The sequence below is a fragment of the Panthera tigris genome, chromosome B4, assembly GCF_018350195.1.
Source record: "Panthera tigris isolate Pti1 chromosome B4, P.tigris_Pti1_mat1.1, whole genome shotgun sequence".
Classification (NCBI taxonomy): domain Eukaryota; kingdom Metazoa; phylum Chordata; class Mammalia; order Carnivora; family Felidae; genus Panthera; species Panthera tigris.
Genome location: NC_056666.1, coordinates 86,663,772 through 86,689,490, shown reverse-complemented (window position 1 = coordinate 86,689,490; position 25,719 = coordinate 86,663,772). Strand labels below are relative to the sequence as shown.

The 25,719-nt window shown below is 37.5% G+C and overlaps 1 protein-coding gene across 5 annotated transcripts in view; it reads left to right on the top strand.

Annotated features, from left to right (window-relative positions):
• TAFA2 (TAFA chemokine like family member 2) overlaps positions 1-25,719 on the top strand; it is a 507,481-nt gene that overhangs the window by 450,210 nt on the left and 31,552 nt on the right. For 3 of the 5 annotated variants that reach the window (XM_042992654.1, XM_042992655.1, XM_042992656.1), the window contains 2 exons: positions 9,684-9,836; positions 11,093-11,330. In XM_042992654.1, coding sequence (XP_042848588.1) covers positions 9,684-9,836; positions 11,093-11,265 — 326 coding nt within the window. In that variant the 3' untranslated portion in view covers positions 11,266-11,330. Of the gene's footprint in view, positions 1-9,539; positions 9,579-9,683; positions 9,837-11,092; positions 11,331-25,719 lie in introns of those variants that run through there. The other 2 variants (XM_042992657.1, XM_015543129.2) reach the window with 2 other exon arrangements.

The window sequence follows — 25,719 nt, the reverse complement described above, 5'->3', positions numbered from 1 at the left end:
TCATCATGTCATTTTCCTCAAGAAGCTCTTGGGCTGTGCTACCCTCCTCCCAGGGACACTCACAGGAATATTATTAATCATAAAAGAACAGCATGACTCTTACAGTTTATAGGAATTGGGGATGTTCTGATTCTTCACATTTTTTAAATGTGTATGTAATTTGGGATTAGGCAGAAAATCTGCTTTTAAACGTTTGACATTAGAAACATTTAAAAAAGCACAACAGGCCATTTTCCTGTCTGAGCAATTCAAGATGGCCTCAGGGTCATGACTTGAAATGTCGAATTTTCATTATGAGGGAAATGTAGAAAGTGGATTGGGCATTTCTTGGATCCTACTTTGAAAAGGTAGACACTTGTCTCCTGCTCTTACAAGTGGGGACAGAGATAATTCTAGCTGATAATTAGCTTGTGTTAATAATAACTTCAGTTAGAAAAAAAGAGAGAATTACCCTGGTCAGCACATTTTTGGGTCAAAGAACACAAACATCATGAAATTACCTCGGGAAAAAAAAAAGAGGTTCATTGAAACTTATTCTCTAAAGTACTTCAGGAATGCAGGAAAATTTTCAGGAAGACCTGAGGAAGGGCAAACACCAAGGCAGCTTGTCAGACTACTCATTCTCTTATCTCTAACCTCGCTTTGTATCTGTGCTTAGTTCCGTTTCTCGTCTGCTTCCTCTGAGTCCCATCACCGTGACACATACACACATCTCTCCGTGGGCCACCTGATTCTGAATGCCAGATGACCTTTGGCTCAAGTGCCCATTTCCATGTGGCAGTTTGGTGGCTTTCATTTCAAATTTCCAGCCAGAGGGATTTGATTCGTCCAGTTTCTGTTCTTCAGAGCAGGCATTACCAGCAGAAGTTCTGGACAGTTTATAAAGAGACCACTATTCTGTGAGGTTTGTCTCCCTCAACATCAATTCTCATTTAAAATGTGGATGTAGGGGTGCCTGGATGGCTCAGTCAGTTAAGCATCCTCTTGGTTTCAGCTCAGGTCATGATCTCACAATTTGTGGGATGGAGTCCCATGTAGAGCTCCAAAATGATAATGTGGAGCCTGCTTGGGATTCTCTCTCCCTTCCTCTCTGCCTCTCCCCTGCTCATTCACAATTGCTCACGTGTGTGCATTCTCTGTCTCTCAAAAATAAATAAATATTAAAAGAATGTGGATGTAGAAGATGTTCATGATTGAGTTGAGGGGCAACATGTCTAAAATTCTCTCAAGAGTGGATCTTCTTCTGTTCTACCTCTTTCTCTTAAAATAGATTGGTGGACATCCTCTGGTTGAGAGCTTTCTCTTAATAGAATGGTACTGTTAGTGGGGTTATTATCCTTTAGTGGCAATCTTTTTTCCCCCAATGACTGTTTTTCAGATAAAAACGGAGCAGTTTTAGAAAACAGGCTTTGTAAAAATGTCACCAGCACTTGGCTATTTCCTCCCTGATCATTTTGACTTCATAAATTATGTGAACTTTTGAAATTTCATTGAGCTCTTTAAATAACCATTTCTTTTAATTAGATTGCTTCAGCATGAAAGTCTAAAAATGTGCCCTATTTTCTCCTTCTAATGAATTAAAGTGAGAAATTAGCTGTCTTAAGAAGTTTTTGTTTCAGCACATTTTTTCCATTCAAAGTGATTTACAGCAACCTAAATCCACTAACTAGCTTGCATTTCAGATGTCTATTGGTGCATGTAGGTGATGCTTTATTTCTGCTTAGAAGGTGTAATGCAGACTCTCCGGGGAGCTAGTCAAGCTGGGTAAAACTATTAAATAGGAGTGTACGGAGACAAACAAAATTTTGGAATCAATGAGACAAATCAGAATACAAATAAGAACTGAAATCTAATGGAAAGGAAACCAACTAGGAACAAATTCACAACTTGATGCTAAATTTACTCTGTTCTGTAGCTTACGTGTCAAATTAAGTATTTTTTTACATGCATCTCATGTCAACACAATTAAGTATATATATATAGATTTTTTGAAATATCAAATTAGAACTTTTAGAAAATGTAGATAATTTTCCCTAGCTCTTGTGTCTTTGTAACTTATATATGTTCCATCATTTTGTATTCGTTAATTACATTAATAGTAAAAACAAATTTAATTAATATTGCAGTAATGCTGTACAATTTAAAAGCAGTTTCATATAAATTGTCTCATGTGGTCTTCACAAGGACTTTGTGGAGCCATTTTAGAGATGTACGAAGCAGTTCTTTGGTGAATGGATTTGCTTAAGGGCTTACTCAAGTACAGTGTAGGTATAGCAAGACTTGGACTGGGGTATTTGAGCTCCAGAGCCCATGTCCCTTTGAGGCTACCAAGCATCGCTTGTGGGGGAACATGTCCTGTATTCCTCCAGTCATCTGGAACTGGAGATTGTTGATGCGTGTGGAGCATTATAGAAAAGGCACTGTAGGATAGTGTTTAAGATGATGGTTTCTGAAAGCAGACTGCCTGGATTCTCATCTCTGGTTTTTCTCTTACTAGCTATTTTACTTAATATTTCTGGGGCTCAGCTTCTTCATTTGTAAATTGGGGATAATTTTATCTTCTTCTCCAGTGGTTGTTGTAATGATAAAATGGAATAATGCCTGGCATACCGTGAATATTCAATAAATGGTAGCAGTAATCATTATTTTATACATTGTTTTCAGAGTGAGTAATTCATATATAGAGAATGTGGTATGTGTAGCTCTGTGCTCTTATTAACCTAAGGCCAGCAAACACTACTCAAGGTGAAATGATTTGCATAAATATTATTCTTTGGTGTACCAATTTTTCATACCCATATGTTTATAGCTGATTCACAGTTGATGAATAAAATGTGACCATATTAACATATGTATAAACCTACGTGTGTGTATATATATATATGTATATATGTGTGTTTGTGTGTGTGTGTGTGTGTGTGTATATATATATATATATATATATATATACACACATATATAATTATGTGTTACGGGCATAATTTTTACAAGGCTTATGTGTGTGTATATATATGTATATACATATACATACATAATTATGTGTATGGCCATATAATTTTTAAAAAGCTATGCATGCATACAGAGCAAATGTTATTTCATTCAATTTTTTCCCCCCTCTGGAGAAATTCCTTTCAGTAGGTAAAAAAGTAGTTGAAAACAACAAACGTTTGCTAAAATTCCTTATAGGACTTCATGCCACAGAATTTACCAGTCACAATAGCCTTAGAAAACTTTCAGGAGTCTTGAGACATGATGTAAGAGGCAGTATCTTTTTTTTTAAAGTTTATTTTTCTTGAAAGAGAGAGAGTACAAGCAAGTGGGGGAGGGACAGAGAGAGAGAGGGAGAGAGAGAATCCCAGGCAGGCTCCTGCATTGTCAGTGCAGAGCCCAGTGTGGGGCTTGAACTCATGAACCATGAGTTCATGGCCTGAGCTGAAGTCAGACACGTAACCGACTGAGCCACCCAGTTGCCCTGTAAGGCAAGGTGAGTTTCTCACCAGGAAACTCAACCTGGATGTCTGTACATTTTCTTTTCTATCTTAAGGTCATGTTCTGGGGGTACTCTAGGCTAATGATCCTATTGTTGAAATGAGACATAGGGTAATAACCTTGGAAGGCAACAATTAGAGCTGTGTAAAACTTGATATCCCTGTTTTCATAAGAATTAATGTTTCATAAGAGTTATGTGTCTCTAGCATCCTTTCGCAAAAATGTAGGAGGCAACACTTGGTGTTTATGCATCACATCCAGGGAGGAAAAAATAGAATAGAAGAAAGGTGTTTTTTATTTGCTTGTGCCTGACTTGGGAATTGTGACATGAAGAAAATTGTTTGTTTGTTCTTTTTTCATTTAAATCTTCTCCAGGGGGTCTTGCATTATTTTAATATGATGCTAACTGTCTGTGAAGCCTATTTTGTTAATTTGGAAAGCCCTAATATTTGATTAGGTTAGTTTATCATGGAGCTCTGTCTGAATCTGCGTAGAGAATTCTAGTAACTGCTGGAATTTCCTACAGTCTCATTAACCTTTTAAGGAAAACCATGGGAATTAGTTTTATTTTCTTAAATTGCTTGTTTACCATTTATTAAACACATATCACATGCTGGGCAGTTTACATGAAAATCAGTCTTTGTATATAAGAATCTGGTTATCATAAGACATTAGACATATAGATAAATAAGAAAACTATGTATATGTATATACTGGCCATGCTTAGATGAACTAAATTCTGCTAGAAGTTTCACTTCCGCATTTTGAGGTGTCTTGTTTCACTTGGCATATTTACCGGCTTGTATGATAACATACTGGACCATATTCTTCCTACCCATGCCTTCAAACACTGTGAGTATATTACCCATCCATCCATCCATCCATCCATCCACTTACCTATCATCTATTCTATTTTAAAAAGGTTAATTAACACTCTCTCATTTCTCCACAAAAGAAGCTTTACAACTTCAGTTATAATAAGAAGAACAAACGCTGAGAGAGATGTTTTTACTCAGTCTCATTTCTCACCAGGAAACTCAACCTGTATGTCTGTACATTTTCTTTTCTTTCCTCAATGAAGAGAAAGGTCACGGCAGCAAAGCCCGACTCTGTCAGGCTTGGTCTTCCTGGTCAGCTTTATTATTAATCTCTTCATATTTAGTAGCGTGTTCTCTGAGGGGGAGGACATGTCTGTCAGTCTTCCCAGTGCAGCTCCTGCCTTCTCCTCCTCTTCATTATGCCATGTGGGCATCATTTTACCTCCTTTCTCCTCAGACAAGAAAGCATAACTTCCTTCACTAGAGTCCTCACATATCAAACCTAGCCAATGTAATTATCCAATCATGGAATAATTCTCTGCAGTCCTTTATATAATATATAAACACTTTTCTTTATGCATTTTGCATTGACTCAGATAGAAGCTAGAATATGTTTTGAGATATGATGCTTCACTGGTTTATCCTCCAACTAATGCATTCTGAAAAATATATCCTACTAAAAAATCTAGGATGTGGTAGAAAGTACTACTATGTCCTCAGGGCGGGCTAAGTTTTGACACAGTAACCACAACAACGTCAAAATTTTAGAGCCTTCTAACAACTCAAGGCTTATTTCCCACTCAGGTCCATCATGGTTGGTGGGGACTCTGCTTCATGTCTCTTCACTTGGAGACTCAGGTTGATGTAGTTCCCACTGTTAGGAACAGATTTGGTGGCTCGGGCTGGTAGGGAGGAATGTAGTGAATTACACACTAGCTTTTAAAGCGGCCACACAGACTGATATCCTTTGCTTTTGCTCATAAGTGACTGCTTTCATTTTACTTGAGCTTTCATTTCATTGGCCAGAGCAAGTCACATCACCACATCTAAAGTTAATGAGGTGGAAAAGTACAATATTACCATGTGTCCAGAAGAGAGAGAACCAGAAATATTTGGCAGTCAGCACTAATGTTTATTATGACTACCACAACTACTTTATCCTTTTATAGTTCTTATCAGGCAACGTAGAAATGAATTTTGGTACTGGCATTGGGAAGGGGAAACCAGATGCACAGTTTTTGCCTGTCCATCCCTTTCCAGTGTATGATAAACTCTCCTTATAACAAAGACGGTAAAATGGCTTTTGTGAGTGCTGAAATAGTGCCTCTTCTTTCAGGGGAGAGGTCAGTGGCCTGCTGCTCTGTGCTCCTGGTTGCCATTGTACTGTGGAAGGGACCAGAACCCCCACCACCTCAGGCTGTCCCCAGAGCTGTCTCAGCTCAGTGCTGAACAGAGTCACTAATAATCTCTTACCTCCAGCCTGGCTTCCGTTCAAAGACTTGTAGGGCTGATCTCATGACCTACATCTCCGTTTTCCCGAATCACTATCAGAAGTCCAAGGATCCCAAATAATGATGACAGAGAGGGTCTTCTCCATTCCGCTCTGAAATCCCAGCCCTTCTTGCATCCTGCCATGTCCTCTGCAGTTTACAGTGTGCACCAGCCAGCTCCCTCAGGCGATCCTCCTACTCCTTCCCAGTACAATTACTTTCCTCTTTCTCAGATAACTATTGTATATCCTCTTTTTTCTTTTCAAGCAGCTCTCATATTTCATGGCAAAATTAGATGAAATCAGGTAAGAAACTGCCTCACGTCCTCACCGCCTAGTCTACTCACACCTACCTGCCTCGGTAGCTACACATCCGACCTTCACTCTTGTTAAAATGGATTATTTTCACATCAATTTATTGTTAACCCCCCAAGTGCTCCGAGTCTCAATTCCTTCTGCCTTCTCAAGAACATTCTTTTGTAATTACCCATCTTCTTTCCTATATTGTGCGTTTCTCTACCAGATCGTTCCAGCAAGCAAGCATGCCTTTATGGCATCCATTAAAAAAAAAAAAAAAATTCCCTTGACACCATGTTTCATTCCAACTATTCCTCGCTTCCTTCTTCCCTTAACAGAAAAGCTTCTTCGAAGAAATTTGTATAATTACACTGTTTTACATCCCATTCTCCAATAAACTTACTTTAATCATGCTTTTATTTTCATCATGCCTCTAAAATGATTTTTACTGTGATCAAATGCTAACAATAGCTAACACAGAGTGCCTACTATAAGGCAGGCAGTGCTCTAAATACTTTATATCCATTAACTCATTTTAGCCTCAAACCAACCCTATAAAGATGGTGCTGTTAGTATCCCTCTTTTAGATAGGAAAAAAAAAATGCTATTCAGAGATACTGAATAATTTGCCCAAGGTCACACAGCTTTTCGGAGGAGCTTACATTTGAACCCAGCTACTCTGGTTTTCAAGGCTAGTACATGATATTACTTTTTTAATGGACAGTGATTTCTCTTTGCTTATTGAACCTTTCAGCAGCACTTGACAAAGCTGATCAAGCCCCTCCTTCTTGAAACATTTTGGTTTTTGGTTTTTCATGCTTTCATCCCGTGGTCTTTTTCTCTTACCTAATGCACTGCTCTTTGTCAGTCTTTATTATTGTCTTCCCCATTTCGGACTGAGGTTTTTTTTGACTATTCTTTCCCTTCTCTCACGGCAACTTTTCCATGGTAATTTGGTTTAGTCTGTGGCTTTAAATATCACCTATGAGCCTAGATTTCTTAAGTGTGTATCTGCAGCCCATGTCTGTTCCCTAAGCTCTGTTCATAAATGCCACTGCCTGATTTACATAGCTACTTGGGTGCCTTGTAATAATCTCAAATTTAACACTGACAATACAGAACTATAGATGTCTTAACCCCACCCAGCTATTGCCAGACCCCCCTATTCCCAGGCTTTCTCTATCTGCCAGAACCACCACTATATATGTATATGGTTCGTGTATAATTAACATACAGTGCTATATTAGTTTCAGGTATACAGTATAATGATTGAACAGTCCTACACATTGCTCAGTGCTCATCATGATGAATGTACCTTCACCTATTTCAACCCCCTACCCCCCAATCTCCCATCTGGCAAACATCAATTTGCAGGAACACCAATTTACCAACTTCTAATTGTTCAGGACAAGCTGAGGAGGAATCCTAATTCCTCCTTCACTCACAGCTCACATTCAATCCCCTAACAAGTCAGACAGCTCTACAGGGAAATACTCCTAATCTTCCACTTCTCCCCAACTCTGCTGCTATTAGTATAGCCTAAGTCCTATCCTTTATCTTTGAGACTCTTGCAAACTCTTTGTAACTGGTCTCCCTGATCACACTCTTGCTTTCTTCAGTCCATTATTTAAAGAACAGTCTGAGCAAACTTCTAAAGCATTTATGAGATGGTACCATATCCACCCAGAGTATTTCCCTTGTGAAATCCAGTCCCCACACTGCAGCATCCCAGCCCCCACTTGATCTTCCTACATTTCTGACACAGTTCCATAGACCTCTCAACTGTTCAGCCACACTGTAGCCTGGGAACACAGCACACATTTCCCCATTTCGCCATTTCAGTTCCCTGTCACTTACTGCTTCTTTTCTTTGGAATGCTCTTCCTTTCCTAGATCTTCATAATAGATGCTTTCTTCTCACTCAGGTCATCATTAGATTAACTCACAGAAGTCTTCTCTGAAACTTACAAAAATATAATTTCCCTCCCTACTCTCACCTTATCCTACAGAAATTCCTTCCAGGAGCTTAAAAATCTAGTATTGGCTTTATGTCCCGCCTTTTTGTTGTTGTAACCCCAGTACTCAGAAACATACCTCAGGTGTGATATTGACTCAAATAAAATCTGATTAAGTGAAGTGCAGTATAGAAAGCAGTATATGGACTTGGATGGCATAATGTGAAGCATTCAATAAATTAAAACAAACTGAATCATCCTTAGCTAAGAAAATGTTTTCTAGAGCATAAGAAGAAAGAAATCTCGCTCTCAAGTTTTTAACTTTCCCACAGATAGCCTTCTGTTTGAATCAAACACCGAGACATCCCCATTTGTATCTTCAGTGGCAGGAAGATCTTTATGACATTGGAAATGGTATCTGCTTCTTGCAAATTCTTTTGAGAGTCGCATGTCAAAGCTGTATGTCACACCCAACTTTCTTGGACTCACATAGAGGGATGATGTTGACAATATGTGTGATTTGTTCTCTCTCACAAGAAAAATCTAAGGAAGGTACCTAACCTGAGTTACAGCACAGTGATACTCATACCCAAGGGGAAGATTAATATATGATGTACTGATCTCATTTACAAAATGGGCCTCGATATGTTCATAACATTAAACAACTTCAGATGTGCTTTTTATATCAATCACATTTTTTAAATTTCTGAAAGCATAGTGTTTCAACAGATGTTTGATTTTAAATTTGTTATTTTTAGCAGATGAAACTTCTTTATCATTTCACAGTAGGGTTAATACTTTGAAGATGAAATGCTGCAAAAAAGTGAGGGCAAACTAGAACCCTAACGTAACGTGATAAGTGAGGTCCAAAATTCTCAAGCACCCAAACCATTCAGTAGCCTTACTGCCAGGTTAACGCAATGGGTCGGGGACACTTAAAGCTGGTTGGATGGGGCTTCCAGGCTAGATATAAATCCATCCACATTCTGGCGACAGTTGTTGCTATTGGTGGCAGTTGTTCCCTCAGGAGGAACTGAAAGAAATGATTTTCAGGTCTGAAACTGGCTGGGACTTTCAGGAAAATGGCAGCAACTTGAAGAATTCCCAATTAATTCATGCCCAGGGAAACTGGGCAGAAGAATACCTAGAAGATGGGTTCCACCCTGTACTTGCTTCCTGAAAAGAGGTTCCGCTTCTGGCCTTTGCACTCATCTCTAGAAGAACAACATAACCTTAATCCCTCCTCCCCCACTTTGAGACCAGGTGTGCTCTTAGCCCCACTGCAGGATACCTTGTCTATGGCTTTACTCTTCTTTGTTGGACAGAAAGTCATATGCAGATAAGTATGTTTTTGATGGCACCACATATTGTCTCTGTATTTCAGACTGTTCTAACAGCTCATCCTAATCTGGTCACTAATTGTTCCTGCTTCACCAAGCATTTACTGACAGAAATGGTCCTACCACATTTAGAAAAGAAATCAAATCTGCATTATGGAGTCAGCATCATTGTATTTCTAGTTTCATGCATGGTGGGTCCCTTATAGAGCAATATTTAATGCACTTCTAATTAAAAAGGGGCAGGAGTATCCAAAGCTTTCTCAGCGTTGCCTTATCTCTTGTTTTTGTTTGTGCAGCTCACCATGTTAAAACGGGCACTTGTGAGGTGGTGGCACTCCACAGATGCTGTAATAAGAACAAGATAGAAGAGCGATCACAGACGGTCAAGTGTTCCTGCTTCCCCGGACAGGTGGCAGGCACCACGCGAGCAGCTCCATCTTGTGTGGATGGTGAGACTTCTTCCATTGCTCCTTGTGGTTGTATAGCTGGTGACTCATTAGAACTGGAACCCCACTACAATGCTGTTGACTGTGGTCAATCCTGAGGGACCATACCATAAATCATGTGGCTGTGCAGAGATTATTTGGGGGGTATTCTGAAATCTGAAATCCTTTGGAAGGAGGTCGAAGACCTTACTCCATTTTGTAATAAGGCATTATAATGAGGTTCCGACAAGTCCATGTGTTTCTTACTTTGATACCATGAAATACTGATTTGCCAGTGAAGGGCTTGTGTATGTAAATTAATTGGGAAAGGAAGGATGAAAATAATGGATTAAACAGTATGGTTGCCTAAGAACCCATGGATGGTTCTTAAGAATGAAAAAATAAGCACCATACAAATGAGCAAAGTTGTAGTTGTAGATTAAATTCACATGAAATATTGATTTCTATGGAGATCCATCAAAATATTAATTTCTTTATTGGAGGGTTCACCTAATTACAATAGGAGATAAATCTTTGTATGGGTCTATTTAATTGATATTATCATAGATAATTAAGTACTCATATTAGCATGGTTCATTCCTTGTGATGATGGTTAGTGCCCACATTAAAAAAATTACATTAATTCTGAGGGTTGCTGGAGGGGTTGTGGGAGGGGGGGATGGGCTAAATGGGTAAGGGGCATTAAGGAATCTACTCCTGAAATCATTGTTTCACTATATGCTAACTAATTTGGATGTAAATTTTAAAAAATAAAAAAATAAAATTTAAAAAAAATACAAGAAAAAAAATCCCCCCCCCCAATTACATTAATTCTAATAGCCTCCTAATTTTAGCCTACTTGTGGGAAATATTACACTGATTCTAAAATACTATGAACTGGTAATAGGTTTATTTTTTTATATGTTTAGGTAAATAATTGCACACATATGCCTACAGAAGTCTCTTTCCAATGAAGCCTATATGTTCACATGAAAAAATCCTTCAACAATGTGCCTATAATTAACAATACTATTTGTTAAGAGAGTAGAGCTCATGTTAAGCGTTCTCACCACAATAAACTAAAATAGAAAATAAAAATTCTTTTAGTCAGAAAATCTAGAAAGATTCAGCCCCTTTGGACAAAAAGAGAAGCATGCTTCAAAACCCAATCTACCCAATGATGGGGAAAATTGGTGCCCTTTTTTCCTCTTTAAATGTACATTCAGAGAATTAACTAGTCCAAATAGAAAACACTGAACTGATTTTTCTATCTCCTGTAGCTTCAATAGTGGAACAGAAATGGTGGTGCCATATGCAGCCATGTCTTGAGGGAGAGGAATGTAAAGTTCTTCCGGATCGGAAAGGATGGAGCTGTTCCTCTGGGAATAAAGTGAAAACAACTAGGGTAAGTGGACAGCCAGCTTGGGAAAGCAAAAGGTCTCTGAATTTATAGAGCATGGGAAAGTGTAGTAACATGATTAAGTGATGGTTGTAGAACGAAGACTTTTCCATACTACATTTCCGCCCACCCCCTCCATTTTCTTCCTAATTCATTTTCTCATAGCACATTTTTATTTCACTCAGAATAACATCTTCTATAGATTTCCATAAACTGTCATGTTATTTAATAAATTAATGTTATTTGTTCCTTCATGAGATACTTACAATAATGTGAAATCCCCTGAGGATGCATGTTAAATGCTGGGAAGGTAACCCCAATCCTTAATTCTAATGGACAGTAATTTGAATAAATTCTGGGAAAAAAAAAACCCAAAAAACCAAAACCAAAACAAACCTTATTTCAATTTCCCAGTGAAGATTCTTTCATTTTCATGAAAGTAATTATTTTGATCTCCCTGATTTCTGGGTGAGTAAATAGTTTCCTAATGGTTAACTCTGTAATCATTGTAATGAGTTACCTAGAGTAGTTTCTAAATCTCAGGGTCAATATGAAAGGAATACTCTTCAGACAATGATGTATTTCATTTTGCAATGATTGACTTCTGGGACATGGTAGAGAAGTGAACAATGGTTAGATTTATTCTCTAATTTCCTAATTAGCTCCATGGATATTCTGGACTGGCAGAATTTAAATTCTTTGTAGAATCAGCAAATGAAAGTTCTGTCTTGTTTTGCTTTTTGCTTTGAGGGGAAAGCAGACTATTGATTAGAATTGGATAATTGGAGACAAGAACAGAATAATGATATAAGGTGATACTTTATAAAAAGTAACATAAAACCAGAGACTGGTTAATTTACCATAGTGTTTAATAATAGCAGTTTTTTTTAAAACCTTGTCTGGACCTATTCAAGAGGATTATTTTTAAAATCCCATGAGATATATAATTCAGTCTGTTGAATAACATGTTTAGTGCATTGACTGTTCACACATACACAAAACTAAGTTTCCAACAGCAAAAATAATAACTTTATACTTTGTCAAATTATTCATGACTGTATCTGTTGGCTAAATGCTGACACACTTTTACAAAACCCATAGACTGTATGATCAGTTAATTAGAATAATTGTATTATTCAGTCAGTTAGCACATGATATCAACTATATTGATTTGTTAAAAAACATCCTGGCAATATAAAATTTCCTTATAAGTTATTTATAGCATGGAAATATTTCCTTCCTAACACTATTAATTCTTAGATCAAAATAGCACTCATGGAAATTCACTGAAGATTTGAGATTCTGAAGCAAATTAAAAAAAAAAAAATAGCACTCTACAACTAAACTTAGCTTTTTATTACTTCGGTGGACATGGGGAAGCTAACATTTATTGGATACTTAAAACATATGCCATAAACCGAACAAAGTACCGCATGTGACTGAGCTCATTTAATCCTCTTAACAGCCCAGTGAGGAAGATAATATTATTATCTCCTTTTTACAGATGAGTAAACCAAAGTTTCAGAATCTTCAGTGACTTCCCAAGGTCAGCCAGCTAATTAACAGGGAAGCCAGAGTTCAAACCAAGCAGGCTCATTCCAGAATCTAATCTCTTAAACCGTAGTTGAAACTGGATAATGTAACTTAAGTTTAACTAAGTAATAGTGAGGAAAGTTTCCTATTGTTCTATTCATATCAGGTAGACCTTTAACTTTCTGGATCATTGAAATGAAAAGGTCAAGACCATGGGATGGAAATTCTCATAGTAAATTGTTTTACAAGTGGTTGCTTCACTCCCTGCTGGGCTCTAGTCTCAGCGGTCCAAAGGTAAAATTGAGTCTCTGAAATTCTTCAGGTTTAACTGGCTTTCATAATGTAATTAAACAAGTTGGATGACAGGCTAAGAACTTGTGAGTGAGGAAGACCATATCTAGATCCTCCATTTTGTTTTAGTTATAAGGTGTGATGCCACATATAGTGGCTTGTACTTTCTGTTTATATTTTGTCTCTTTTGCCCTGAAGATCTGTTAAAGGAGGACCTCACTGAAGATATTTGAGGGAGGACTCAGGCAACTATTCTCATTTAAAAAGGAAAAATCATCATATATAAGACCAGTGAGCTTGAAAGATGGAATTTCTTGAGTACAAAGTAAATTATTATTTTTTTCTTCAAAAGCAAAAGATGGCTGGTGAGAATGCAGCTATGTAGACATTTCCAACTAAAGGGATATCATGGCATTCCAAATGGCTAGGCAAAAAGATGTGCAATTTGGAATGTTTTTTTGGCTCACAAAAAAATTTGGGTAAATTTCCCTGAGGCCTCAAAAACAAAGTTTCCAAGGTCATCAGGTTATTATTATTCTCTCTCCACTGAAATAGTACCAAAAACATAGGAGGTACACATTTTTTAAATAGTTCTGGCACAGTATTACTTTGCACACAGTGGAAGTGTTGGACAGAGAGAGTTTCTGCCATACATAAATGGCAGCAGTGTAATTGAGAAGATTCTGATCATCACTTGAGTCATTGGCATTATTGTTCATGTGCCAGTCTTAGATAAGTTAGCCATGGCTGTGGGGAGCCAAGCAGCCACTGAAGCCCTGATTTGGCAGGTCCTGGCCACAAGTGGGGAAAGTCCAAGAAATTAAGCAGGAATAGGTTACAAAGTAACTGAAGAGCTGCTTGCAGCCAAGAGTCATTTGAGTTTCTTATGCAAGATATGTTGGTCATGTGGGATTATCACTGCAAGCAAAATGGCTCGAGAAATGATTAAAATTTGCAATAATGTACACCCTCCCTTTTAATTGCCCATATTCAATCTGGAGTACTCTGGTAAGCCTAATGTTAGAAAAAAAGCAGTCAGCCAAAAACAGCAATGAGGCTTGCTTAGCCTCCGCAGAGATACAGTGGTACCTTCCAGAATTGACTATAGATTATGGGCTGGGTGAATCCCTCATTTAAGACTAATTTGGAATTTGCCTACTATAAAATGTGAATTATATCCCCCTTCTTATTGTTCTGACCCATTTTCTATTTGTCCTGACAAGGGAGAGAAAAGGCAAATAGCCTTTTTGGAACATCAATATTTTGCATACATGTTCTTCGACACCTCAAACATTTAATGTGGAGGGAAAAGAGGATGCAACATTTGTTTCCTGAACCTGATTTCTCATCTTAAAAATGGAAACTTAGGACTGCCTGTGACATCCATAACCACCTATTGTATTACTTTTAAGAACCCCTAAGCTCAAAAGAAGGAAAGGAAAAGTCATGAGAGCCTTTTGATTTCAAACTCACTTTCAAAGATAAATAATAAAGAACTTTTTCAAAGAGTCATTAATAAAAGAATGGTCTTTCCAGTGTGAAAGAGCACATAATTATACGCTAATTCTATCATACAAAAGTAGCAGGGGGGAAAGGTGCTATAGAGCTGTAAGATTTGAGGGAAAAAAAAATCTTTGATAACATTGTTGGATACTCAGAAAAAAAAACAGACTATGATTCACTTATTTTAATGTTTTGATATTCTTTCTTTGTGGAACTTCTCCTAAAGGAACTCACATTTTGCTGAGCCCATGGCCTTGGGTATGGGCTCGAAACTCTAAATGCCAATGGTCATGTAGCATTAAGTCTGATTCTTACCTAAAGAAAGATGAACTTCATAATACGCAAGATTTTATATTTTCATTAGAAACATTATCTTTATGAATCACAAATCCTAGTTCTATTTATTTTTCACATAAGAAATTTTCTGGGTGATTTTTAATTGGAATTCTTTCATCTTTACTAATTTACTTAAAGTGCATTACGGAGATAAAAACTCTAGTTTTCTAATGTCTCTGAATATAAGTGGATAAAGCGTGATTTTTTTTTTTGTCGTATAATGCAATGAAAATCAACAGCTGTTAAGAATTCCCCATGCATAAACATTCTATAGTAATAATGCTCTTATTACAGTCAAAGCCACAAAAGCATATATGCTGGTATTTACTTAGCTTTTATAGTGTACTAGGCACTCTGCTAAGTGGACTGCAGGTATTATCTTAGTTCCCCAACCACAATAGGCATTAATGAGGGTACAAAGATACATGGTGTGAGCCCTATCAGCCAGAAGTATGCCCTTGAGAAGGGGAATGAAGAGCATACAGTTGCAATCCTTATATTTGTTATCCATATGCAGTCCACAGACAGCACTGGAATCATGGATAAATATAAGAGTAATATTGTTATAATAATGGGGATAGTGTAAGCCTTTGGGTCAGCTTCGTCATCTGCAAAATAAATGAGAATATTGAGTTAGATTCAATTTCCAGTTTCTCTAACCAGTATTTATTTTTTGGTTCCACGTGCCAAGGAAATTTCTAACTTCCTTTCCTGCTAAATTTATATGACACTAATAACTGGCTAATCTCAGAAGATAGATAGGTATTAGGTTTTTAATCCTTCCCTGTAAGGGAAGAAAGAAACAGCATCTTAGATGCTTTGCTGATGAAAGCCTCAAGTCTTCCTCTTCCTGATGCTGTTGGATTTTATACCAAGAACACTGACTGTTCTTTGTTAGGGGGGGTCTGAACAGTGTCCAGAGGCACCATTCCAGCCCCAAGGCAAAACAAAACAAAAAAACATCACACGAGGAAAAGGGTTCATTTCTTCACTTTAACATGGTGCAATTTGTGTGACTACTTCAACCATAGTGCTCTCTCTTGCCTTGCAAATTTAATCACAGATTTAGCATAGTGTAGTTCTTTCCTGATCAACTCTTTTGTAACAGACACATTCACCATTCATTTGTCTTCATCTCACCTCTGGTCAGGCCCTAAATTGCATCCTGGTCCACAGCACAGAGTGCAGTGACCTTTAGGGCTGTTGTTTTCCAATTATTTTGCTGGTACATTTCTACAGTAAGAAATACATCCTACAGTGTGATCCAGAATACACACACTCATACATCCCACACTGAAGTTAAAGTTCTAATTTTTTGGTTTTATTTTCTTCCTACCTATCTCAACCCCATAACTTGATTTTATGACCTGTTAGGATATGCATTTTGAAAACCAGTGCTTTAGGAAGTGGCAACCAGTCGCCACTAACTTGCAGAGATACAGACTACTGATTAAACAGTTTTCAAATCAATCCACCTTTTACATTTTAGTTTTAAATATTTTCATTCAATGTTTTGGGGTCAAAAAACGTTATCATCTTGTAAAATACAGATTTCATGGGAAAGAATGCATATACTGTGTATATTCATTCGTTCAACAAGTATTTATTGTCTATTGTTGTGAGGTGCTATTCTAGGCTCTGCCACACAGCATGGAAAAAAAAAATCCCAGATGGGAATCTGTGCCCTCATAAAGCTTATATTCTAATAGGGTATACTAGTTTTCTATTGCACCCTTAGCAAATGTAGTGACTTACCGTAACATTCATTTATTCTCTGTTGGTAAGACTCGGCACAGCATGGTTCAGTTATTTATCGGCTCTGGGTTTCACGCTGAAATTGCAGGATGTGTTTCATCTTTTCACAGCAGGGCTGTGTTTCTGTCTGGAGGTTCTAGGGAGACTCTGCTTCTAGGCTCATTCAGGTTGTTGACAGTATTTGGTTCCTTGTACAAGCAGGAATGAGGTTTCTGTTCTTCTAGTAGTTGTCATTAGGGAGCCTCTCTCACCTCAGTCAGAATGCCTGCTTTCCTCATCACACTCATTCATTTTCAAACCAGCCACTGCATATGGAGTCCTTCTCATACCTTGAATCTCTCTGACCCCCATATGTCTTCTGCCTTACTTTTCTGCTTCTGAGGGCCAGGTATAATTACATTGGCTCCACACAGATAGCCCAGATGATCTCCCTATGTTAAGGTCAGCTGTTTAGCAACTTTAGAGAGCTTACAAAGTCCCTTACAAAGTTATTTCAGTAACTAGGGGACAGTAATCTTGGGGGTCCATCTTTAGAATTGTACCTATCATGCAGAGAGAGACAATAAGTAGGGGAAGTAGATAGTATGGTAGATGGTGATCAGTGCCATGGAAGAAAATGGACAGTGCAGAGGAGGAGGTTTGCATATTTCACTGAGGTCCTGGAGGAGGTGAGGGAATGGGGCACATGGCTACCTAGAGGACAGGTTTTCCAGGTAAAGAGAAGAACAGGTACAAAGGACCTGACCTGGGACCTGCTGTGGGAATATCACATTCAAGGGACAGCAGTGGTGCTTGTGTGGCTGGAGTGCAGTGAGCGAGGCTTAAGTTTAGGATTGGAAGGGTAACAGAGGCCTATCACGACTGACTGAAATTTTTGTCCTGAGCACGCAGAATGACGAAGTTGCCAGTAGGGGAGATGGAGTCGATTGTAGGCAGAGCATGTCTTATGTTTTGCATTAATACTGCTAAGTCTAGGTCCTTTAATTAATGGAAATAAATACAGTAGGACATCTTGAACTTGATATGTATTAAGAAGAGTAGGTAAAAAGTTTTTACTATAGTAAGAAATACACACATTGAGTGACCTTAATATCACAAAAGATTTAAAATTTCAAATAGTAGGGACATTTGGAAAAGTATATAAGGGACTATATAATTACTATAATAATTTTTTTAAAGAGATGCAGACAGAAATGGATTAATATACTGAAGGACTTTTCCCCCTCAATTAGATAATGAATCCAAAGGTCGGTAGGAAAACAAGCTAGTGTCCATGTAGCAGCACTGGTAAAAGTAACATTTAAACCTGGTGTTTTAAATTTAAGAGCTGCTTACTTAAGAATAATCTAGTAGGGCCAGAAGTGTCTCTCTTGGTATTTCTTTAGAGAGTTATTGGAAATTAACGCAAAGACTTAAAAATACATATCATCAGGGCTATATTTCCAAAATCAGGCCTATAGTTTTATAATTAAAATGAAAAATGGGCAACATATGAATACGTTGAAGTTCCTTTAAGATTTAAATACTTCTATAGTATTTGAGCCAAGCGTTTATTTGTAGATGTTATTCTGAATATTGTGATTATAATCTTAACATTGATTGTGAATGTTCACACATGGTAATAGAATCAAGTTGGGACATGGTACAAGTTCATTAGCAACTATGAGGTACATCCTTAGGTTCTTGCTTATGTCCTGTGAATTAAGTGGTGAGGACCACATCCCTCTCTCTTATCTGAGGATTAAACTTCTGTGAGGGATACATTTTTAATATGGAAGAGCTTGATGTTTGTTCAGAGGTAACTATCCCTCAGAGAGGCAAGCCCGTTTTTGGTTATCTGTAGTGCCTTAATATATGAAGAACACTACCTCAAAGGACTTGAATATTCCGTTCTCCTCTCCAAGGCACCCTAGCTAGTGGGGGTTCTATGCCTTCTCCTTTTCCAATAGTGGGTGACAGCTCTGTCAAAAACCATGAATAATCTTCACTGTATACATCCCCCATACTTCTTTCTCTTCTCTACTCTTCATACAATTTACATGGAATCTAAAACTCTTAATCAGTGATTTCAGATCCAATTTCATTTTCTTACTTTGGCCAACAGGATGAAGATACAGCTGAGAAATAAAAGGTAATTTTCCCACAGGCTCAGAATTTCAAATGCTTTATGACTGGTGCAGAGATTGCATAAGAAAACAAAACTGTGGCCTAATTCCCAGTTCTCTCTAGGATGAGCATGAATCCCAGCTCTCTGCTGAGCAATCCACTTGTGAATAATGTGAGGTGTGCATAATACAAACAGCGGAGTCAAGCTTCACTCTATTGTGTACCCCAGAGACCATGTCTGACCATGATAAAGTTCTGGATGCTAACTTTTAGTGGGCTAGGGGAAAAAAAAAAAGGCTTATCTAAAGGATTTTGTGGATAGTTACGTCACAGAACAGAAGCACTAGGAGTAACATGTTTTAAATTATTTGAAGATCTATCACATAAAAGAAAAACATTAGACTTGTTCTGCATGACCACAAGGAGTACAATTAAGGGCAAGGAATAACTCTAATGGTGTCAGCTCTAGATGATGTTGAATGGGCTGCCTTGGGAAAAAGTAAATTCCACATTTCTGCAAGTCATCAATTTGTGACTTAAAGGATGTGCAGAAATTTAGAGTGGGCTAGTTTACTATCCCATCACCACCACAAAACAGCTTATGCAAAGGCAGGGAGGTATAGAAGATCATGTCTTTCTTTGCTCATGGAATACAAATCAGTTCATGTGTGTGTGAGGGGAATCATGGCAGGTTGAGTTTTTATCATAATAGTTTTTTAAAATGCCATGCTAAATGATTGGATGTTAATCTCTAAGAGATGATAAACCACTGAAGAACCTTAATGAAAAGAGAAGAGATGTGGTTTACACTTTAGAAAATCTATTTGTTGGCAATGTGTCACCTGCAAGGAATTGAGAGGAGTAAGAGATGATGGGCCTGAACTAAGATAGGAAAGTGACACACTGAGGGTGTCATAGCCTAAGAAGTAGAATCAATAGGGTTTGGCAGTTTTATATAAGAATATAGTGAAAGGAAAATTTCAGAAAGGTCCCTATTTTTGGCCTAACCTATTTGGTGATATTAATTGACAAGGACACAATGAGATGGAGATCGACTGGACAGTTTGATATACAGCCTTAGAGATGAAGACAGAAGTTTGAGAACAGTTATCCCCTAGATGATGAGGAAATGATTCTGAAGGCTGTCAGAGAAGAAATGTGTTGAGAGAGAAGAGAATCAAAGACATTTTTGCAGGTAATTCACAAGAAGGTCCCTGCTTAGGAACATGAAATGTGGACAGAGTGACTGGAAAACGAAGAGACTGTAGAGTCTTAGAAAATGCAGAAAGAGAGAGTTCCAGGGAGCCAGGGCCATCAATTTATACAACAAATATATAGAACCTACCAGATTATGTGGACTTTAAATTTCTTTCTGAACATGACATTTGCAAGAAATATTAGAAGTTCACAATCTGTTAGTTGAATATGATTTACCCTCAGATTCTTAAAATTTGCTTCCTCATTGTATGGTACCATTGACAAACCATTGAAAATACTGTAGAATATACATCTATTTAAACTAGAATGTAATATAAGAAACATTTAAAACATATAAAATAAGATATAAAACATATAAAGAATATAAAGGATATAAAGGATATAAATATAAAGAAATAAAAACATAAAAAGAATATATATAAATATAAAACATATAAAGAATATAAAACATATAAAGAATATATAAGAATATAAAACATATAAAATAAGAATATAGCAGAATGAGAAGATTAAGATGGCAGAGGAGTAGGGGGCCTTAGACTTGCCTCATCCCTCAAATACACCTAGATAAATATCAAATCATTTTGAATACCCAAGAAATTGATCCAAGGACTGAGAGTAAAACTGCACAACTAGAGATAGAAAAAAATGGGACATTGTGGAAGAAGGGAGTTATGGAGAGTTAATTTGGGGAAGAAAAGAATTGCGAGTGCTGGGAAGGGAGCCCTTATCAGAGAGAGAGGAGCAAGAGAGAGGTAAAGAGAGTAAAAGTACATGGGGAAATTGCACAAGAAAAACTTTTTCCCAAAACCACTGACTGGAAAAAGAAGAGGGGCTGAATACTACAAGTTATAAGCAGCAGAGCTGAAAGTCTGAAGTTTTAGAAGTCCACACCATCACCAGGGTCATGCCTGGTGGGCTTGGCAGAGACCTGGAAGCAGGCAGTATGGTCTGAGGATCCCCTGAGCCCCCTGGGGAGAAATAGTTCCCCTGTTTGGAGTACATTTGCAAGTGCTGACATGGCCTCTCCAGGGAGAAAAAGAACTGGTGATGTCAACCTGCTGCCCTGTTTCCTAGTATAGGAAGAAAGACACTGGCTGAGGGAAACAAACCTTTGCTGGCTTTGTGCTGTGTTTTACCATAAACTCTGAACTGCTGCACTGAGGTGGGACTACTTTTCTGGGACAAACCAGGAAAAAACAAACGTGTAACCAGACCCTCTCCCAGAGGCTAAGTGCGGGTCTGCATCGTGGGTCCCTAAGATTTGGAGTTTTGAAACACAGCAACACACCTGAGATAAAAAAAAAACAGGAGTACTGCGCTGTCTGGCAGGCAGACAGCTCATTGAAGCCAGGGATCTGACGGAAGAGAGGTGAGAGTAGCAGTAAGAGGTAGCAGGCATGAACTCCCTGCTCTAAGGATGAGAGGGCAGGGACACACCATTCTCTCCCTTCCCGCCACCACCATCAGCAGTGACCAACTTTAGTGTGCAACACAGCACCCCCAAGTGGAGGCCAGAGTTGCTTACATCACCCCCCTCCCTCCCCCCCATGGCCTCCACTAGAGCATGAATCAGCACAGCAAGCTCTACCCCCAGAACACCAGCACAGACCCCTCCCATGCATCAAATTTATTGATCATAGAGTGCTGCAAAGTTTCAGCTCTAGGGGAAATAGATTTTAGCTTCCTGTTTTTTATTTTTTAATTTTTTTAAATTTTTTGTTTCTGGACCTCTTCTTACTATAGCCATTTCTCTCAGGAGCCCAAATACAACAGGCTTTCTTAACACATACGAAAAACAGTGATGACCCACACAAAGTGAGAAGATGGAGGAAGAAGTCATGGCCAAGGATTTAATCACAATACAGATACAAAGATGATGTCTGAACCAGAATTTAAAACAACAATCACAAGGATACTAGCTGGGTTTGAGAAAATCATAGAAGACATTAGAAAATCCCTTACTGCAGAGATAAAAGAACTAGAGGATGGACAAAGTGGAGGAACAAATGAGTGATATAGAAGATAAAATTATGGAAAATAATGAAGCTGAAAAAAAGAGGGAAAGAAAAAAGGAGATTTAATCAAATTATAATAAAAACTTCTCTAATCTGGAGAAGGAAACATATCGAAATCCAGGAAGCACAGAGAGCTCCCACTAAATTCAACAAAAGACAGCCATAACCAAGACATATCATAGTAAAACTCACAAAAACACAAACAAGGAAAGGATCCTGAGAGTAGAGAGGGAAAAAGAGTCCTTAACCTATGAGGGAAGACAGATCAGGTTCACAGATCTGTCCACAGAAATGTGGCAGGTTTGAATGGAGTGGCGTAGCCAAGAATATCCAGCAAGGCTGTCATTCAGAATAGGAGAGATAGAGTTTTCCAGACAAACAAAAACTAAAGGAGTTTGTGACCACTAAACTAGCCCTGCAAGAAATATTAAAGGGGACTCTTTGACGGGGGAAATAAAAGACCAAAAGCAATTAAGACTAGAAAGGAACAGAGAACATAACCAGGAACACCAACTTTATAGGTAACACAATAATTGCTATGAATATAAATGGACTAAATGCTCCAATCAAAAGACATAGGGTATCAAACAAAAAAAAAAACAAAAACAAAAAAAAAAAAAAACAAGGCCCATCTGTATGTTGCCCACAAGAGACACATTTTAGAGCTAAAGACATCTGCAGATTGAAAGTGAGGGGATAGCGAACCATCTATCATGTTAATGGATGTAGAAATAAAGCTGGAGTAGCCATACTTATATTAGACAAACTAGATTTTAAAACAAAGACTATAACAAGAGACGAAGAAGGGAATTTTATCAAAATTAAGGGGTCTATCCATCAAGAAGATCTAACAATTGTAAATATTTATGCCCCAAACTTAAACTCCCAAATATATAAATCAATCAATAACAAATGTAAAGAAACTCACTGATAATAAAATAATAGTATGGGGCTTTAAAACCCTACTCTTACAGCAATGGAAAGATCATCTAAGCAGAAAATCAACAAGGAAACAATTTGAATGGCAATCTGGACTGAATGGACTTAACAGATATATTCAAAACATTTCATCCTAAATCAGTGGAATACACATTCTTTTTGAGTTAACATGGAACATTATCCAGAGTAGATCACATACTGGGTCACAAAGCAGTCCTCAAAACCACAAAAAGACTGAGATCATACCGTGCATATTTTCAGAACACAATACTATGGAACTTGAAGTCAACACAAGAAAAAATTTAGATCACAAATACATGGAGATTAAAATATCCTATTAAAGAATGAATGGCTAACCAGGAAATTAAAGAAGAAATTTAAAAAATACATGGAAGCAAATGAAAATCAAAACATAACAGTTCAAAACCTTTAGGATGGAGAAAAGGCATCTTAAGAGGGAAGTATATTGCAATACACGTCTACTAAAGAAGCAAGAAAAGTCTCAAAAACACAACCTAACCTTATACCTGAAGGAGCTAGAAAAGGAATGGCAAATAAAGCCTAACGCTAGCAGAAGAAGGGAAATAATAAAGATTAGAACAGAAATGAATGATATAGAAACAACAATAAAAAACAGATGAATGAAACAGATCAATGAAACTAAGAGCTGATGCTTTGAAAGAATGAAACTGATAACCCCCAGCCAGACTTACCAAAAAGAAAAGAGAAAGGACTCAAATAGATAAAATCACAAATGAAAGAGGAGATATCACAACCAACACCACAGAACTACAAACAATTATAAGAAAATATTATGAAAAATTATATGCCAACAAACTGGGAAATCTGGAAGAAATATACAAATTCCTAGAAACATACAAGCTACCAAAACTGAAACAAGAAATAATTTGAATAGACCCATAAGTAAAACTTCTCAGATTAGATTTTTAAATCATTTTAAAGTTTCCTACCAGTTACAAAATATGGAAGAGAGGAGAGGGGGAAAGAAGGATTTTATATATGGGAGAGTAATAGTAATAACTGATTAAATAAAAAAATAGTTTAAGATTGTGGCCATGAAATAATACTGGAGCCTCACAACAGTGTACACATTTATTAATGCTTTGAGCTTATAGAACACTTTAAAAACATGGGGCACCTGGGTGGCTCAGTTGGTTAAGCATCTGACTTCAGCTCAGGTCATGATCTCGTGGTTTGTGAGTTTGAGCCCCACTTCAGGCTCTGTGCTGACAGCTGGGAGCCTGGAGCCTACTTTGGATTCTGTCTCTCCCTCTCTATCTGCCCCTCCCCTGCTCATTCTCTTTCTCTCAAAAATATAAATAAACATTAACAAATTTTTAAAAAAATAACACTTTAAAAACAATATATTTTATTTATTTCTTAACGTTTATTTATTTTTGGGAGACAGAGAGAGACAGAGCATAAGCTGGGAAGGAGCAGAGAGAGAGGGAGACACAGAATCCAAAGGAGGCTCCAGGCTCTGAGCTGTCAGCTGTCGAACCCATGACCTGTGAGATCATGACCTAAGCCAAAGTTGGATGCTCAACCGACTGAGCCACCCAGGTGCACCACAATTAATATATTTTAAAGCAAAGTCAGCCATTCAGCTGAAAAGATCTAAAACTCAAATTGCCAAATTAAAATAAATATTTTTATCATTTATATTAAGCTAGGAACTCTATTTCTTGTAACGGTTAATACTGAACTTAATAAAGATGAGAGTTATTTAGCTGTTGAATATACCTTTAGCTCTTGTGGTTTAGTATTATTGGGTTTTACTCTTATATTAAGTAGCAATGTTGGGTTCCCATGATGTATGGTGGGATTAGCCCAAAGTCAATAAAGGACTATTCTGTAGGGTTCTGCTTACTCTTGACTACTTCACCTTTTATTGCTTGTTCTCTTCTGGTGGCACACATATTTTACCTTTACCTTATATCTCCTAGTTTTCTTTTACAGGACTGGGAAAAGAATAGGAGTGAGAGAGACAGAATAGGTCATACTAGGTAGTGTAAATTCATTTTCTAAGGATGTTTGGAAATAATTGAATACAATCTCTACTTTGCAACTTCAGAATAACCTCTTCTGGAAAGAGCTGTTGGAATAATTGTGGGGAGAGTTGATTTGGTCAGACTGTTTCTAGGATTCATGTACTGAGATGTTTTTATACTGTCTTGAAAGAAATAAAATTGAATATTCTCTGTAGACACTTTGGCTGACAGAAAAATTTAAACAGGTATCATGATTAGAAATCTCAACCTCCAACTTCAATTACAACATATGACTGATTTGCAAGATTACTGAAGGCATATATCTGGCAGACAGTCAACCACTGTTTGAGATTAAATTTCACAAATGAAATCAACTTGTTGAGAGTACCCTTGCATATGTAACATAGATGTGAACTATCTGCCTCCACATTTTAACATTTAACTATAAGGATTTCTTATAGGAGATGTAAGGGGATTCCTTATGAACAGGTTTAGAATAAAGGCCGTTAATGTTAATCTTGACAAATTGATATTACACTTATGTGGTGGTTTAAGGAGACCCTAGTCAGTGAAACTATATCACTTTGCTATATGATACCACAGGTATCATAACATGGAAGGAAAGTGTTCCTATCAGTGATCTCAAAAAATCTAGGGTAGAATTATTTTTGGTAGTACCAGTAACCTCTCACTGAGGGTTCAGCCTTTCTGAAGTTACTGAGATTACAGAAAGATGAAGACATTGTCAGGATGGATCAGGTGATTTTTAATTCACCATTTTCCCCAGGAGGGTTGCT